Raw genomic sequence first — 16,723 nt, forward strand, 5'->3', positions numbered from 1 at the left:
TTGTTCTGCTCCACCATGCAGGTCAATCAGCCAAAATTGCCACTGAGAACCCTGGACCCTCGGATACTGCCTCGAGGACCAGACTTCACGCCAGCCTTCGCTGATTTTGGGAGGCAAACCTCTGGTGGAAGAAACGTATCTGGAAGTGTGAGTTTACCCCAACTTGCTCATTTAAAAACTGGCCTTAACACCGATGAAGTCCGTCCTCACGCTTGTGGGCCTCTTCTGATGCTGCGGTGGTTCTGGTTTTGTCAGGATGAATGCAAGGGTGATGTTTTCTTGGCTGTCAAAATTTAGGCAAATTAGAAAAACGTTGTGGATGTTTTTAACTGGTACGTATTGGTCTGAAATGGACTTGATCTTCTTCCCCTTTTCCCTGCGTGAAAGTTGTGGAAACACGTTTCCGCGCTGAGGCCCCGGCAGTCACGCGTGTGTGAACGTACGTTTCTCATACAACAACCCGGTGTCAGTGTGTGTCATCATAGGATTCTTTTTTTATAAAACGTGCCAATAGAGCTAATAGATTTTACTAACAAAACAAAAAAAAGAATATACACAGCGCCCGTGTGTGTTTTTGCTTTCTTTATGCTTCCACATGTTGCTTTGCTTTGGTCACTTCATTCCTTGTTTCCCTGCCTTTTCCTCAGCTTTCCTTTCACCTCCACTTCTTTTCCCTGTGTCTGCTTTGCCCAAACTCTGAAATCCCTCTCGGAATTTCTCCTTCTTGCCTTTGCCGTCCCTCATTCCTGGGGTGTGGGTGCCCCCAGCACAGTGCCGCCCAGTCAGCCACAGCTGGAGGATGGAGGCTGCGCCACTATTGGGTGCCATCATTTATTTTTCATCTATCAAGATACATCCAATGTATCCGTCTAGATATATCTAACGACATAGCCATCATTTATCTTTCCGAACTGCTGGTGTTAGAAGAGTTCACTTAATAACCTTGACTTCCAAGTGAGCAGACTTCCAGGAGGCTCGGAGTTGATGTGATATTGCTGGTTTGAGAGCGGTCTCGTGGCCGGTGCCTCAGTTCTGGGGTCATCTATCAAGATACATCCAATGTATCCGTCTAGATATATCTAACGACATAGCCATCATTTATCTTTCCGAACTGCTGGTGTTAGAAGAGTTCACTTAATAACCTTGACTTCCAAGTGAGCAGACTTCCAGGAGGCTCGGAGTTGATGTGATATTGCTGGTTTGAGAGCGGTCTCGTGGCCGGTGCCTCAGTTCTGGGGTGCGTGTCCATGTCTTGGAGTAGCTTCGGTGTCGGGGTTTCTCTCAGAGCACCACCCGGTCCTGGAACCTGGATGCTCTTTTGAGGTCAACATCGCTTCCTACATTTAGGACTTGCAGGTTGTACCTCCGGCGCCTTCTCACCCTTCATGCGCTGAATGTCCCAAGCCTCTCGGCATCTTGGTAACGTCCCTGTCGCTCTTTCTCTTTCCGCAGGCCTGCAAAGTGCAGAGCAACCCTGGATTGCCTTCCCTGGCTCGGTGCGGTTCCCCAGCATGCCCTCTCTTGGTCTCGCCTCACCCAAAAATTGAGGAACCTGCCGATAGGGGTAAGCCAAATCCCCCCCTCACCCCCCCAGTCTTTGCACCTTTTTGTAGAGTTGTCTTTTTCCCTAACGCCCACTGTTGATAAAAGAACGACTGGCAGAAAACTTTACAAAAAGGTGCAACATTGTTTAAAAAAAAAACGAAACAAGACTTGCATTGTACCCCTCTAGGCAGTCTTCAGTGGTGGGTGGGACATCACCAGCTGAGGGCATGCTGGGACTCACCCCCCCAGTCTTTGCACCTTTTTGTAGAGTTGTCTTTTTCCCTAACGCCCACTGTTGATAAAAGAACGACTGGCAGAAAACTTTACAAAAAGGTGCAACATTGTTTAAAAAAAAAACGAAACAAGACTTGCATTGTACCCCTCTAGGCAGTCTTCAGTGGTGGGTGGGACATCACCAGCTGAGGGCATGCTGGGACGTTGGCCTGAGCGGGATCCGCGAGGGGTCTGCACTTTGCAGACCTGTGGAAAGGGGGAGAAAAGGTAAGTCCCGCTTACCCCGTTCATTTGGAGCATTCAGCACATAACATACATCTTACATTTGCGCCTTTACAGAGTAGAGCCTTTCTTTGCGTTTTTCTCGAGGAGGGTTGGAAGGTAACGTTATTTAACGAGCCCTGCTGTCCTGTGACGTCGGCGGTTATAGGATGAGAGGGTTTTCAGCCAGACATTATCTTCTCGTAAAGCATGGCAAAAATCTGCGTGTACGCTGTCTGTCCACTCGGTCATTCCACCTCTACACAGGCCATGCCCATAAACCATTAAACCCCACTGCCTACTCCTTGCCCTCAAAATAATGTCGAGCAGCTCGGCGCTAACAAGCTTTCGGCACGTTGAGAATCTTTTGTTTTGCTTCCTTGGCTTTTGTCTTTATTTCCTTCTTTTCGCTTAAACGTGTTGTATGACTGTTTTTAGAACTAACAAATGTCACATCAAACAACACAAGGGGTGTAATTACACAGGAACAAAATACAGCTAAGAAACTCTTTTTGATGTAGACATGAAGTTAGAGGTGTGTGGTGGGTAATGAGATGCAAACAACTGAGAAATAGGGTTGGAGAGGACCGGTTTGTCCCCGTGCGCCGAGGTGGGATGCATCTGCTTTTATCCTTGCTGAGAGGTGATGGGAACTCGAGTCACCTCGGTTCTTAAGCTTCCCTGGAAGGCAGAGTCGCTTCTAGCATCTAAACTCAATTTTACCTTCTGCATTTCAAGCCTGTTGTAGAGGGAGAAGCAGTTCTTTAATTTCTTGGATGTGTTTTAAAACATTACCATGACTTGTGTCCTGGGAGTGGAAGCGGACCGTGAGGGAGAGCATCAGGTCGTGTTGCTGTGAGTTTTTGGCTCCTCTGCAGGAGGCTTGTCCCTGTTTCTTTCTGCTTTCCTTTTTCCCCCCCTCGCCGTCTGGAAGACGGGTACTTCATATTAATGTAGAAACATCTGGTAAGCACTTCTCTGTGCCTTTAGTGGAAAATATTATTTCAGTGCAAGCTGTAGCGCAGTAATTGCAGGTGCTACAGCACCATTATTATTTACTTGGACCAGGTTGCAAAAAGGAGGCCAGCCATGAGTTCAAGCGTCTCTTTAACTTGCCGCTTCGAAATTTGGAACCAAAAAACCCCAGATTTTTTCTGTTAAAAGTTTGACCTGTATATTACTTTATTACATGTTCAAAGGAGGCTTCTGTTCACTGTTTTTAAAACTTAATCAAACAGTTTGAACCAAGTTTATTCACAGATATTAAAAAAAAAAAATCTTAAAGATTTCTTTGTTTTATTGATGCACATACAGGTCTGGTCTCGAAGGCAGCCAGGCTTGAGGAGGCTTGTGATGTGTAACATGCTGCTGTTCAGGAGCTGCACAAGTGCTCCTTGCATCCCTCAGTTTTGCAAGGGAAGTAGTCACCTCCTTCAGGGAGGTGCGTTTGCTCTAAAAGCCAACGCCGCGGCGTTGCATGGACCGGTACCCAAGGAAGCGCCGTGCCGCTGCGGCTCCGTCCTCGCGGGTTACAGCCCGGCTGCGGTTGGAAGGTCCTTCAGAGCTGCCTCCGCACAAGAGACACGGGGTGGCCGCAGGTTACTTCTCGTCAGCTTTGCCCATGTTCCTGGGTGTAAATGAGCCCAAATGTTTTGATTTTCAGGGCACATTGCCAGTCTGGCTCTGGTTACTAAGCTTTCCCTGGGCAAGGAGGTGTGTGATGAGGTCAAGTGCGCATGGCTGAAACCAGTCGGTTTTCTGTTGCGTTACTGTCTGGTTTTTCAGCTGGAGGGAAGTTTCTTCTTGCCACGGCCATATGTTTGCAGCGTGGTTAGAAACTGGGCAGCAAAACTGTGTGAAATTGTGTAAAAAGAGAGGTGGATGCCTCAAGGGAGGGCTGCAAAGCAGACGTTGCTGTGTCGTACTGCTGTTGATCAAGGGCTCTGGGCGGGAGCGGAGAGGGGTCGCAGGGAGGGATTGACAACTGTTGTAGGAAGGTGTCTAACACACAAAAGAGTTGTGAAGGTTCCCTGTCTCGTCCCGCTGTTGATTTCTTGGGAGCGCTTGACTCGCGCAGTTGCGTTGCAATTACGGCTTGCGCCCAGAAAGGTTTGAATGATCTGATGGCTTATTTCTGTGCGTGCCAGTGGGATCCGAGTGCAGGTCTTGGCAGGTGGTGGGGCAGCATGCTAACACGCTGCACCACGTAGCCCTCTTCTGTGCGTCGCCCTGGTGTACGAAGCGCATCGTGACATGAGGTCATTGTCCTTTGACAACATCTTATGCTGTTGCTGTTATCACATAACAAAGCTCAAATGAGAACTCCAGCAGGGGCGGTGATTATGTTCATTTGCTTTCATCAGCGGCACGCATTTACATCGTTGAAGCCAATTGCAGATACAAGCTCCTGCCCTTTAAGGAGGGTTTTCTTTTTTAATTGTGCAAAGGTGGGTTTGGGGCTGATACGACATGAGAGGCACCAGCTGAGTGCCTCTTCTCCTGTACTCAGTGAAGCTGTTGGAATAACTGACAGGGTTTTGCCTCTCTGATGCTTGTTGAATCCCTTTGTTGGACAAAAAAATGTTTTAAATGGCCCATCTTTCATGTGGAGGTTGCCTACTGCCCACTGGCGAGATTAATTACTTCTGTGGAAAGTAGCGGGGTTTGATAATGGAGTTTAGTTGCTGTGCTAATTTTTACACTGAGGTTGGACATCTCTAATAAATGAGTTCAGAAATACGAAAGGGTGCAGGGGAAGAATAACCTCCTGACAACATTTGATACCTTTAGTCCTTAACCGGAAGCTCCCGGATAATGAAGAGGGAGTTTGGGGGCATCTTGCGCCCTATTGTTTGTACAACCGATGAAAAACTCCCCAGTTTCGGCAGTTTTCATCCCTGGTTTGACTGGGAGGACCATCGTGTTATACAGGATTGCAGAGAAGCGCTTGATGCTGTTTCAAAGAAAGTACCATGCTTCCCTGTCTTCTGTGAAACTATGAAGAGTTTGACCCACATCTGTTAGGATCCCTGTTTCTACAATGCAGGAGCAGCACCGATGCTCCACTCAGCTGGTTTGTGTAATTCCTGTCTCGGAATGGCTCTGTTTGTAGCGATCTCCAGTAAAACTTCACGTTTTTGGCAGAGCTGCTAATTTATCTTTATCTAATTGCTTGGGATGGCACACTTGAAATACACCTGTAAGGACTGTTGTAGTCCTTAAACACGCCTTCGCTATGACGTCTCAGTTATGCAGTTTCTGGCTTTCAAGAGGCTGTTTTGGTCAGTCGGGTTCAGTTCTGCAGCGCTTAAGCAGCGTCTGGAGCATCGCCGATGCGTGTAGGTCATTCCATATGTGTTTCGGGAAAAGCTGCCTGAGAGAAATTTGTTTGGTGTCTTCATGTTCCCTCTGGCCAACCTGGACCAGTGTGTTGGGTCGGAGGGAGTCCTCAAAGTCCTAGGAGGAGTTGCTGATTGTCGGCGTTGCCACCAGCGGGTGTTGGCATGCGCCCTGGAGTGTTTTATCGAGATGCGAGTTTAAAAGGGGATATAACAAGGAATGTTTTTGTCCTAGTTGTTGAATGTTGGACCGAGGAGATCTCAGCCAGGCCAGAGGAGAGAGCCCAGGAAGATCATCACTGTGTGTGTGAAGGAGGATGTCCACCTGAAGAAGGCAGAGAACGCCTGGAAGCCGAGCCTGAAGAGAGAAAACCAAACTGAGGACCCAGAAAATGTCAAAACCCAGGTGAGAGCATTAGCAAGCGCTTCTGAGTACAGCAGTCTCTAACAGGAGGAGGAGAGTAATTTGCCTTTGCTGTTATGTAAGGCAGAAAAAAAGGGCAGTGAATTCCAGTTGGAATCACAGCTTGCCTCTACCTTGATTATTCTTTTTTCATGTGTTTATTCTTGACCTGGAGTTTAAATGACAGTCCTGTACATTAAGTGAGTCTAAACAGGGAACACCAGACAACCTACTACCTCTCTTGCAGGATTGTTTTTCTATTGCTATTTTACTAGAATATTTCTGTCTCCATTCTAAAGCAAACATCCTCAGCCTTGCAGCACAGAACTTGCTTTTCATCCCCTTTTAGACAACATTTCTGCCCTGAGCCTCAGCAAGACTGCGGTTCCTCTGTCAGTTTGTCTTGCCCAGCCTAACAGCGCCGTCTCTGAAGCTTTCTCTGTGTCTCCCTCCCCACTCCTCTCCTCTGTGGGGCAGCCACTTTGGGCGGAGGTATTTGCCTGGTGGTCAAACTTGTAATTTGGAGGATAAGTTGGGATAGTTTTGAAGGACACTGGAATTCTGTTCTTGGGGCTAATGGCAGCGTTGTTGACCTAATTATCATTCTGGATAGCGGGGGAAAAAAAGGTGCCTTAAAGTAAATATAGGAGAAGTAGATTACCTCTGGTTGAGGGAGAGGGAGGCCACTCCCTGCTAATTTATATCTGATGGCTAAATTGATATAAAAAAGAATATTTCAGTTGGGTGGCAGCAAGGGCTTTGGGCCTCTGTGGCACTTGAAAAAAGCACTTGGGCTTTTCCGAAAATCCTGCCCCGCAGCCTTGGTCTTTGGTAGCTGAGTTGGAACTGGAGCTGGACTGTGCGCAAATGTGTGTCTGTGTGTAGCTCAACTTCCTAGAAGTTCCTATAGGACATCTTCTCCGTTCACCTTTAAGATTGTTCCTGAAAGCCATTTGTTCGATTTGTGCTTAAACTTACAGTTTTTCTGTCGTTTAGGAGCTGTTCCGCAAGGTACGAAGCATCTTGAACAAGCTGACACCCCAGATGTTCAATCAGCTCATGAAGCAAGTGACAGACCTGACGGTAGATACAGAAGAGAGGCTGAAAGGAGTCATCGACCTGGTCTTCGAGAAGGCTATCGATGAACCGAGCTTCTCGGTGGCGTATGCCAACATGTGCAGATGTCTTGTAACGGTAAGAGCCGCCAAAGTCAAATGGGAAATTCCTCTGAGCGGGTGAATGTTGTGCACGTTATCCCCGTGAACTGATTGGCAGTAATATAAACGTGGCAAGAGCGGAGTTAAATGTTAGTTTCTGAAGTAAATAAAAATAATTTACATGATGGATTTCTTCTTCTACATTCGTTGGCCATGCCTGCAGGCAGGGGCTTTGCTGGGAGTGATGTGGTGGCTGGAGTTGAGGACGCTTCGCTCTGCCTGGTCGCAAGATGCAATGAGTCACGCTTGGGAAGTTCAGTTTCTCTCTCATTTCAAAGGGGAGCCCAGGGTGCCGAGCCAAGCTTCGGACAGCTAGTTTTCAGATGGTGAATTTGGGACAAAGTAACCCCTTTCTCTTCCCGATCCTTGATGACATGCAACGAAGGAGCACAGCTCCAGAGTCTTCAGCACATAACAAGAGTGTTTTTAAGCAGTGTGTCTTTTTAAAGGATCCTGTGAATGGAAATGTAATCTGTGTCTGGGCGGAGGTGGTGTCAGCCAAGTTTTGAGTGCGACTTTACATGTGAAATGTAAAACTCTGCTGGAAATCATGACGAGAGGCTTAACTGTCGTGGCCTTCCAGACTTGGGCTGCTGAATATGAAGTGCATAATAAAACGTAATGGATGGCTTATAGGAAACCTCGCTCATATGTAGAGTTTAGCCATATTTCTGCTGATGTTTTTCTTCCTTCTCCTACAGCTGAAAGTGCCCATGGCAGACAAACCTGGGAGCACAGTAAATTTCCGCAAGTTGCTGTTAAATCGCTGCCAGAAGGAATTTGAAAAGGACAAGGCTGACGACGATGTCTTTGAAAAGAAGCAGAAAGAACTTGAAGCTGCTACCACTGTAAGTGGTATTTTTCTCCATAAATTCTCAGAGCTCCCTCTGAGAATGATCTCTTTTGAAGATGGCAGTCGATTTGGGGGGAATTTCAGAGTTGAGAGTTTCATTCTGTCACTGTGGCTGGGTATAATAAAGAATATTTGCCTTGATTAGTGGATTTATACTAGCCTCCTTTTGTTTTTTAGGCAAAAAAGAGTAAAGAGGGACAACAGCAGCTACAAACGTAAAACAGGATCTTTTGAAGAGTTCTGTGCTCTGTGAACATGTTTTTTTAGAGCCGTTTTTCTGTTTTACAGCCAGAGGAGAAGACGCGGCTCCATGACGAGTTGGAAGAAGCCAAGGACAAAGCTCGACGGAGATCCATTGGGAATATAAAATTCATTGGCGAGCTTTTCAAACTAAAAATGCTGACGGAGGCTATCATGCATGACTGCGTGGTAAAGCTGCTGAAAAACCACGATGAGGAGTCCCTCGAGTGCCTTTGCCGCCTGCTAACTACCATTGGCAAGGACCTGGACTTTGAGAAAGCAAAGGTAGGGCAGGACCAGGAGTGAGACATGAGGCTTTCTGGGCAGGGATGGAAAAATGGGTGTGGGGTGTTTTTATTTGAGGATTTTTTTTTTTTTTTCTTTGGGAATTTCTGTACGGCATGAGGAAATCATCCACTCCTCTGCGGGTGTTTCATCACGACCTGGCCTCACGCCTCCTCTCTGCCCCTTTCTAGTAGAGTCTGTATAACTTTCAACGGTGTTCTCCAGTCGCTACTTGTTTCCAAATATTTCATCCAAGCACAAAGTCTAAAAGTACTCAACGTGTCCTACGAGTTTCTTTTTCCAAATAGAATTTACCTCTTATCTGTAGTTTCCAAAGCATTAAGATTTAGAGTTGTTTCTTTACCATTGAAGGCTTATATTGCCTACAAAACCTACCACCGAATGTATTGTTCAGGTTACATCTAAAAAGAAAACCTCACTAACTGACCTAAACCCCCACCTGAACCTTGGTGGGTGCATTTATTTTGTGTCATCATGTCTCCAGCTGCGCTGGAATGAAGCAGCTGTTTTGCCACTGCAGTGCTCCAGCATCCTCCTCCCAACTTTCCAACAAATGTATATGTAGCACAGAGCATTACACACTCAATGAGCTTCTCTTGGCACAGACAATCTGCTTCTCCTTCGCAAAGCCAGGCTGGGGATGAGAAAGCATTCGAGGGTTCTGCCAGAAATCGGTCGGACTCAACTCTGGAAACAAACTGAGCTAATTATTTTCAGCTGCTCGGGGAAGGGAGTTCCCTTACAGCACGCTGGATTGCAGGGATCACGGCGGATCAATCCTGATCCTCATGGGGAAATGGGTTTCCAAACTGTTTTGCGGAGCATTGACCAAAACTGCGTAGTTTACCGCTAATCCCCCAGACCCTACGCTGTTAACGCAACAGTGTGTGCGTTACTGATGCAGGCTTGAAAGCGGGGATTAAATTTCTGCATGTGCTTTGGGAAGAAAACAGGGTCTGACTTCTAAGCAGTAGCTGAGGTCATGTTGGATGAGTCCTGGATGCTGTTTTGGTCTTTGCGAGCATGGAAACACTTTAAAAGCCAACATTTTGGTGCACTGGCCAGTTCTGCAACCTCGAGCCATGGCAACGTGTAACAGGGAGCATGCACGCAGCAGGGAAATGCTTGCAGATATGTTACCTGTTGTGAGAAGCTGCCTGTGTCCCGTCTTTGTGATTTGTTATTTCTATCAAGATTGAGTGAGAATCCTTTATTTATTTTCTATTAATGAGGTAGACGTTTTATTATGTTTTTATTGAAGCTGAAGTGTTAGTGATAGTTATAATTAAAGCTTCTGGACAAAGTCCATTTTAAATATTTTCCCTGTCATTCCTAACTTTGGAAACATTTGCTCTCAGAGATGAAACTTTCCAAGGCAAGGCCAGAACCAAATTTTAACAGGGTTTTTTCTTGTTTGTTTAAGTATAAGGAGAAAAGGGTTTAGCTAGTTTTTAGGGAAAGGAGTGGGAAACACTTTATAAAACTGCCCTGAAACTTTCTGTTTAAAGTATGCAGAGCCCCCATTTGGGGGAATAAGGCTTTTTGGAGCCTGGCGAGTCAAATTTAGACCTGATGGAGGCTTCTCTAATGCTACTGTTTCACATCTTAGTGCCAGTTGATTTGGATTCCATGACACCGAGACTTTTTAGATGAAAAGGAGCTTGTGGGATTTCATACTGCACCTAAGCCCATTAAACAGCCTCTTGCCGAGAGAAGCAGTGCTTCTGACCCCAGCTGAGACAGTTCAGGGAGGTAAAGCATCGAAATGATGCGTGCAGGATTAGTTTTATGCCTGTTTAGTTTCCTGAGCCGGTTTCTCTTGGGCTGAGGTGAGCACACATGCTGGTATGAAAAGGAGGAGCTTAGAGGTAGAGCAGGACTCCCCTTTACCGTGGCAGCTAGCAAGTAGGTCAGTTTAACTGTACCATTAAAAACAATGCTTGTTTGTTTGTTTTAATGGATGGCAAGTCTATTATGTACATGAAGAGGGTGTAGATTATTTGACTAATAAAAAATGCAGAGAAAGCATTTCCTAAATGAAGGAGGTGCCTGCAGATTTGTGCATCGTTTCCTGCAGTCCATGCACTCAAATCCTACCTGGGACGAGCGTATGGGACCCAACACTCACTTCTCCGGAGAGCAGCTCTGGGTCCCCAGAGGTGTTTCTGGCACAGAAATGCTGTAATGCAGCACCCACTGACTCCCAGACACATTAATGATGATGTTTCCCTTGTGTAGCCTCGCATGGACCAGTATTTTAATCAGATGGAGAAGATTGTGAAAGAGAGAAAAACATCTTCAAGGATTCGGTTCATGCTTCAGGATGTAATAGACCTAAGGCTGGTAGGTACCAACGCAAGTAAGTAAAAGAGCATGTTCCCTTTTGTGTCCAGGCTGGAAGAGCTCTCATGCAACAGCAGGCATTTACAGCAGAAGTGGGAGGTTGGGGAGGGATCTGTGCCCCTTATCCCGAAAGTCTGGCTGTTTAAAGACAAGAAATCTCCATTTTGCCTTAGCGAAGGTCAAGGTTGGTAGGCAGGCAAGCTGCTTCTGTCAGGTTGTTTTGGTTTGGCTTAATGTTAGACACGTGCCCACACCAGCTTCTGGTGATGCTGGTCCAGCCCCATTGCAGCGGCCACGCCTGAGCTCTTCTCACAGGAGAGGCTTTGGGTGTTTCCTCCCCCGCCGCAGCATCCCCTGTGCCGGTCTGTCAGTCGCGCTGCTCGGCTGTCTGTGTTTCCATGCACTCTGGGTGTGACTGTTTCCCGACAGCGCTTACTTTTGCTGATGGGACCAAAGTGTTCTGAGATGCATATTCCACAAGTGAGGGGGACTGGTTAGTGCGGCTGTAAAAACTGTGAGGGCTCTTTTTCATGGCAGTATGGATTTCATCGAAAGATGGTCCTATATTAGCCTGTATTGCTAGCCCAGCCAGGCATCTGCTAGTTGTCTGCTGGCCACATTGTGCAGACAAAAGCAAATGGAGTCTGCGCTTGATCAGAACATGATGATGGCAGGTCCACGCTGAGCTCCAAAAATGACACGTAGGGGAGAACCTGGTGTAGACAAGTGCACGTTCAGTGCAGACAGGGACCTGTCCCTGTTGTAATCAAGCAATGGTTTTGAATGTAGCCAAGTCATTGGACCTGGGGTCTCGTACAGCATAGGGTGTCTCCACGCCGTGTGGTTAAAGATGTGACTGCAGCTTGCATGAACCTTCCCAAACACCTGTAACTTCACCCATGTAGGCGCTGACAGCAGCGTGTAGTAGTGACTTTAGTAGTGCTGGTCTCAAGACAGTGCTTGACTGAAGTCCTGAGCGGGTTTTACTCATACCTCACATAGCTGTTTTGAAGCTGGTTTGGGGTTTTGTGGAGGCTGAAGTCACCATTTTGGCTGCAGGGTAGGCAAAGATAATTACCCCGAAGTTGTAATAAGGTTGTAGCAAGATGAAGAGAGAGTCTGGTTGTTCTGGGGATAGATGGATCTGTGTACTCTATGGTTGAGTAGACACATCAAGCAGTGGAAATGTTTTGTGGAGAGACAGCTCCACCTCTCTCTGCAGGATTTCTGTCTCAGCCATCACGATCCCTGGAGTGGCAAAGCACCATCTCCAGGTAAAATGCAGTTGCCTCTCGCTGCCTTATTTTCAGGATTTCATTTCTTTTTCCCTCAAGCTTGGAGGAAGGGCTGCAATGAACAGTGTCGGTGAGAGACAGATAGAGAGTGACAGCAGCCTCCCTCTAGTCCGTCTCTTCCCTCTGAACCTGGAAAGACTGGAAAGCTGGGAATGTGCAGGATGCTGGGGGTTAAAACGTCTTGAATTCAGTCCTGCCTCTCCAAAGTCACGTCTTCACTGCAGCCTCCACTCTCCACCAAAACATATATCACAGTCTGTAGACCAGAGTACAGAGCTCTGACCTGTGGTGCTGGGGTAACTGTGCCCACAACGTGACCCAGCACCACAAAATTTTCCCCAGTCCTTTGGGGAACAGCCCCTCTAAGACAGTACAAGGGTGGGAGGATTAGGCCTCATTCTCACAGCGTTCAGAATACCCCGTTTACGATGCGCCGCTGGAAACATCTCTCAGCACGTGTTTATTTCTTTCCTAGTGCAACTGGGTGTCACGGAGAGCAGACCAGGGCCCGAAGACCATCGAGCAGATTCATAAAGAAGCCAAGATTGAAGAGCAAGAAGAACAGAGGAAGGTCCAACAGCTCATGACCAAAGAGAAGAGGAGACCGGGTAAAGTAAACGCCAAGCTGTCTGCTCATTTCACTCATTTTGCACCTAGTGGCCATAGTTGGAATCCCACATAAAAGAAAAAAGTCTGGTTTTTTTTCCCAAGTGTAATGAGCAAAGGGAATTGGGGCCTGATTATGGCTGAGGCTGGAGGAGGAACAGACTTGGCCGTGGTTGGCTGTGTGGATTTTTCAGGGGCAAATCCCTTGGGTAAAAATAAACAATCGCAGGCCAATAGTGCTTAAGTTTCGCATTCATGCAAACCATATTTGATTTTGTGACAGGCTGCCAGAAACAAGTTACTATGTAGGAGTCAGATTTGCCATCCATTCTTGCCTACAGCAGCGTCTAATTTCAAAAGAATAGCATCTAATTTCAAGAGTAACCATGTTGTCTTTAGCTGTTAAAGTTGTGAGGTGTTAACTCGGCATGAGAAAGTGTCTTGGCATTACCTTAAATTGCTACCAGCCCTTGGGGCTGGCACTACCTGGAGATGAACTTGGAGTGACTGGGAAAATGAAGAGCAGGACAGAGCAGGGCAAGGAGAAAATTATCTTTGGGATTCCTTAATACTAAGGATTGTCAAATGAAATTAAAGTTCTGTGAAAACAGGCCGTAAAGAACATACACATAGACTGGCATCAGGAGAAGGTAAGGAACTTGCGATTGCTTGAATGGTTCTGCAACTAGACTAGCCTAGCACTGCTGAAATCCGTGCAACAAGTGCGGCTTTCAGTTAGCAAAGGCACATTGTCACAGAATCACAGAACCATTAAGGTTGGAAAAGACCTTTAAGATCATCAAGACCAACTGTCAACCCAACACCACCAAGCCCAGTAAACCGTGTCCCAAAGTGCCACGTCTACACGTTTTTTGAACGCTTCCAGGGGTGGTGACTCCACCACCTCCCTGGGCAGCCTGTTCCAATGCTTGACCACTCTTTCAGTAAAGAAATTTTTCCTAATATCCAATCTAAACCTCCCCTGGCACAACTGGAGGCCATTTCCTCTCATCCTATCGCTGGTTACTTGGGAGAGGAGACCAACACCCACCTCACCACAACCCCCTTTCAGGTAGTTTTAGAGAGCGATGAGGGCTCCCCTCAGCCTCCTCTTCTCCAGACTGAACACCCCCAGTTCCCTCAGCCACTCCCCATCAGACTTGTGCTCCAGACCCCTCACAACACTCTGTGAGCTTGTGAAGGCACAGGATGTGCAGCCATATCCAGATGGCAAGAACGCACACTTGAGAAATCTAACCAGGAAGAATCACTACCAAAACCAGCCCTTAAAAATAGAGATCTCCCTTATGTCAAGGCTATTTTGTAATAATAAAGTCAGGCAAGCTAGTTATGTCATCTTGGTCTGAAGAAACACTCCGCAAGACAGGACTTCTGCACAGAATTGTGCTGAGGCTTAGCAGAAACATGCCATCTTCTTCTCCTCCTCCTGTTGAACTTGAAGACGATGGCCTGTATTCTCCCGGGGTGCCGCTGGAGCAGCGGGGATGAGCTAAGGGCGTTGTGTTTGTCGTCTGACAGGTGTCCAGCGGGTCGACGAAGGCGGTTGGAACACTGTGCAGGGGGCAAAGAACAGCAGAGTGCTGGACCCCACCAAGTTCCTTAAAATCACCAAGGTAGGTTCCAGCACAAGACTTGTTCAGAGCAACAAAAATGCCGAGGTCTTACCTTGCTGTAGCTAGAAAGCTAGGAAAAGTCTAGGAAAGACCGATATGGTGTTTACAGGTCAAAACTTGTTTTTTGGGACATTATAAGTCGCCAGAGTTAATACTGTGCATAAATAAAGCACAAAGGAGGCTCTTGTCCTCTGAATGTTCCTGTTTCGTTTGTTCTGAGGGAAAGGAGTACGCGTACACTTTTTATCAGGCTCGTAGTGTCCTGACCCAGAAGTTACTGGGTCACAAAAAAAAGTCGTCGTCTTCATTGGAAAACCTGCATTTTATTAAATGATGAAAAGAGAATGTGAGTCGGGGTATCGCGTGTGATGGTGATGCAGCACGTCCCATGGCTATTTACAGAAGGGGTTTCTTCCAGAGAAAAGAGACTTTCTATCTGTCTGATAGAAATCCTTTGCTGCCTTAAGTTCTCATGACCCTGTTCTGACGCTGCTGCTCAGTAGAATGAGGATGCCACATTCCACTGGAAAACAAAACGTTCCTGACGTGTCGCAGGTGGCAGCCCTCCAGGCTCGAAAGGTTCAAGTAGTACGAGAAGAGCTGTGTCTGCTTTTACAGTGTTTCCGGCCTCCTGTGCTGTGCCGTTGCGTCCCTCCGTATGGCATAAACTTTCACGCCCATCCTCCAGACGAGTGTCTTCCTGTTATTTTACTGTTAGAACGGTAGTTTTGGGACATTTATTTCAGGCTGCAGGTTAGGCAAGCTTGGAGATTTCTCCTTTTTTAATAATCTTCAGAACAGCTTTGGGATTTCTCGCCAAGGAGAACTCCAGCTTGCACATAAATCAGGGTTTTTTCTAGACATTCCCTTATCCCAATTAATGTCACTCTCCCTGAATTTTACTCACGGTGCCTGGATGCTCAGAGTGCTGTAAAGCAGAACCTCAACAGACTGTAGCCCTTCTGCAGATCAAGCTCAGTTTGTTCCTTGTGAAAGTCATAAAACAAGACTGCAAAACTTAATTAGCAGGAGGGATTCAGCCTGCTTTTGTGTGGGCTCACAGCTCATCTGGGAAAAGTCCTTCTATGCCATTTAGTACAAATACAGTACAAACAAAACTAGCTCCACAACAGCTGCATTGTTGGAAGGAAAGAGGAGCTTGTACAGAGAGATCTGCGGGGTCACAACCTCCTTGTCAATACATTCACCTACTGAGCATTGTAAAATCAATGTTCTCTTCTTGTCAGACACTACTTTTTCCCTGCAAGTTTTGCATCCTATTGTCGTTCTTCACCCTCTGAATTCTGTTTGTTACCGCGCCGATTCCCCCCAGAGCCATGACTGGTAGGTGGAGTGGACAGCAGAATGGTTTTGCTCATCACAAAGGAACGAAACATCTTTCAAGTACTGATACACTGTGCTTTTTCCTCCTTACTGAGTTTTGTAGTTCCCAATATAAAGCAGCTCCTGGTCATTGTGAACGTGTTTCACTGACACTTTGGAAGAGGCTGTTTATGATGCATCCTCTCTGTCTGCCTCTGTCTTCTAAAAATGTGTTAAAGTGCATTTTGCTATTCACAAGACAGGATTGTTGCCCGAAAGTGCCCCATTTATAATTAAGACCTACTGTTTTCCCTTGTGATGGTGTATCTTGATGTGTGTTACAGCCCACAATAGATGAGAAGATTCAGCTTGTGCCTAAAGCCCAGTTGGGCAGCTGGGGAAAGGGCAGCAGTGGTGGAGCAAAGGCAAGCGAGTTGGGTAAGTCAGGACAGATCCTCACCCTCTGCTTTGATACCAGCCATCCTTGCCAAGAGCGGATTTGGGTGGGAATGCGCATCTGTCTGTGTGACTGCCTGGCAAGCAGGGTTAAGTGGGGCAGGACCAACCCTTTCCCTTCAGTTCTCTCCCCAACATTCCGAAAACAGCTATTGCTTAAATGATTTTGTGATGCCAAGGTGTCGGTGGATACTGACCTCGTTGTCGCTCTTCCCTGTGTTGTCTTTACAATCTCCCAGACTCCTTACGACCAAGTGCCACTAGTTTGAACAGATTTTCTGCACTTCAGCCTCCAGTCTCATCTGTATCTGCCTCATCTGCATCCTCAGAATTAGATTCTCGCAGGGCCTTAACTAGGTAAGCTTCGGTCCGCCGATGACTTTCCCTTCCGCTGTCTGCATGCCTGCGCGTTTCACTTGCTGCTCTAGTTACCAGCACACAGAAAGAAGAGAATTTCATTGAGTTTCCAGGAATGGCTGGGTCTTTCCCCCCACCCCATGTACTTTGAGCTAACTTAAAACACACGCATCTTTTCTAATATCATAGGAGAGACAGGTGGTATTAATTTTTAAAGCCATTACAGTGAATGTTTTAGTTTCCACATCTCAGTCACTCTTTATCTAAAGGATACATTTGCTAGTAGTTTATAACAGGTTAAAAACTCTTCCG

General features: G+C 46.7%; 1 protein-coding gene across 1 annotated transcript in view; it reads left to right on the top strand.

Moving 5' to 3' along the window:
* LOC104621668 (eukaryotic translation initiation factor 4 gamma 3-like) overlaps positions 1–16,723 on the top strand; it is a 34,100-nt gene that overhangs the window by 1,349 nt on the left and 16,028 nt on the right. The window contains 12 exon segments of the mRNA XM_010288210.1: positions 22–147; positions 1,453–1,539; positions 1,541–1,564; positions 5,614–5,784; positions 6,778–6,975; positions 7,700–7,846; positions 8,140–8,376; positions 10,636–10,740; positions 12,511–12,643; positions 14,157–14,275; positions 15,943–16,036; positions 16,294–16,411. Of these exon segments, the coding sequence (XP_010286512.1) occupies positions 22–147; positions 1,453–1,539; positions 1,541–1,564; positions 5,614–5,784; positions 6,778–6,975; positions 7,700–7,846; positions 8,140–8,376; positions 10,636–10,740; positions 12,511–12,643; positions 14,157–14,275; positions 15,943–16,036; positions 16,294–16,411 (1,559 nt within the window).

Source organism: Phaethon lepturus, unplaced genomic scaffold, assembly GCF_000687285.1.
Source record: "Phaethon lepturus isolate BGI_N335 unplaced genomic scaffold, ASM68728v1 scaffold22655, whole genome shotgun sequence".
NCBI classification, from domain to species: domain Eukaryota; kingdom Metazoa; phylum Chordata; class Aves; order Phaethontiformes; family Phaethontidae; genus Phaethon; species Phaethon lepturus.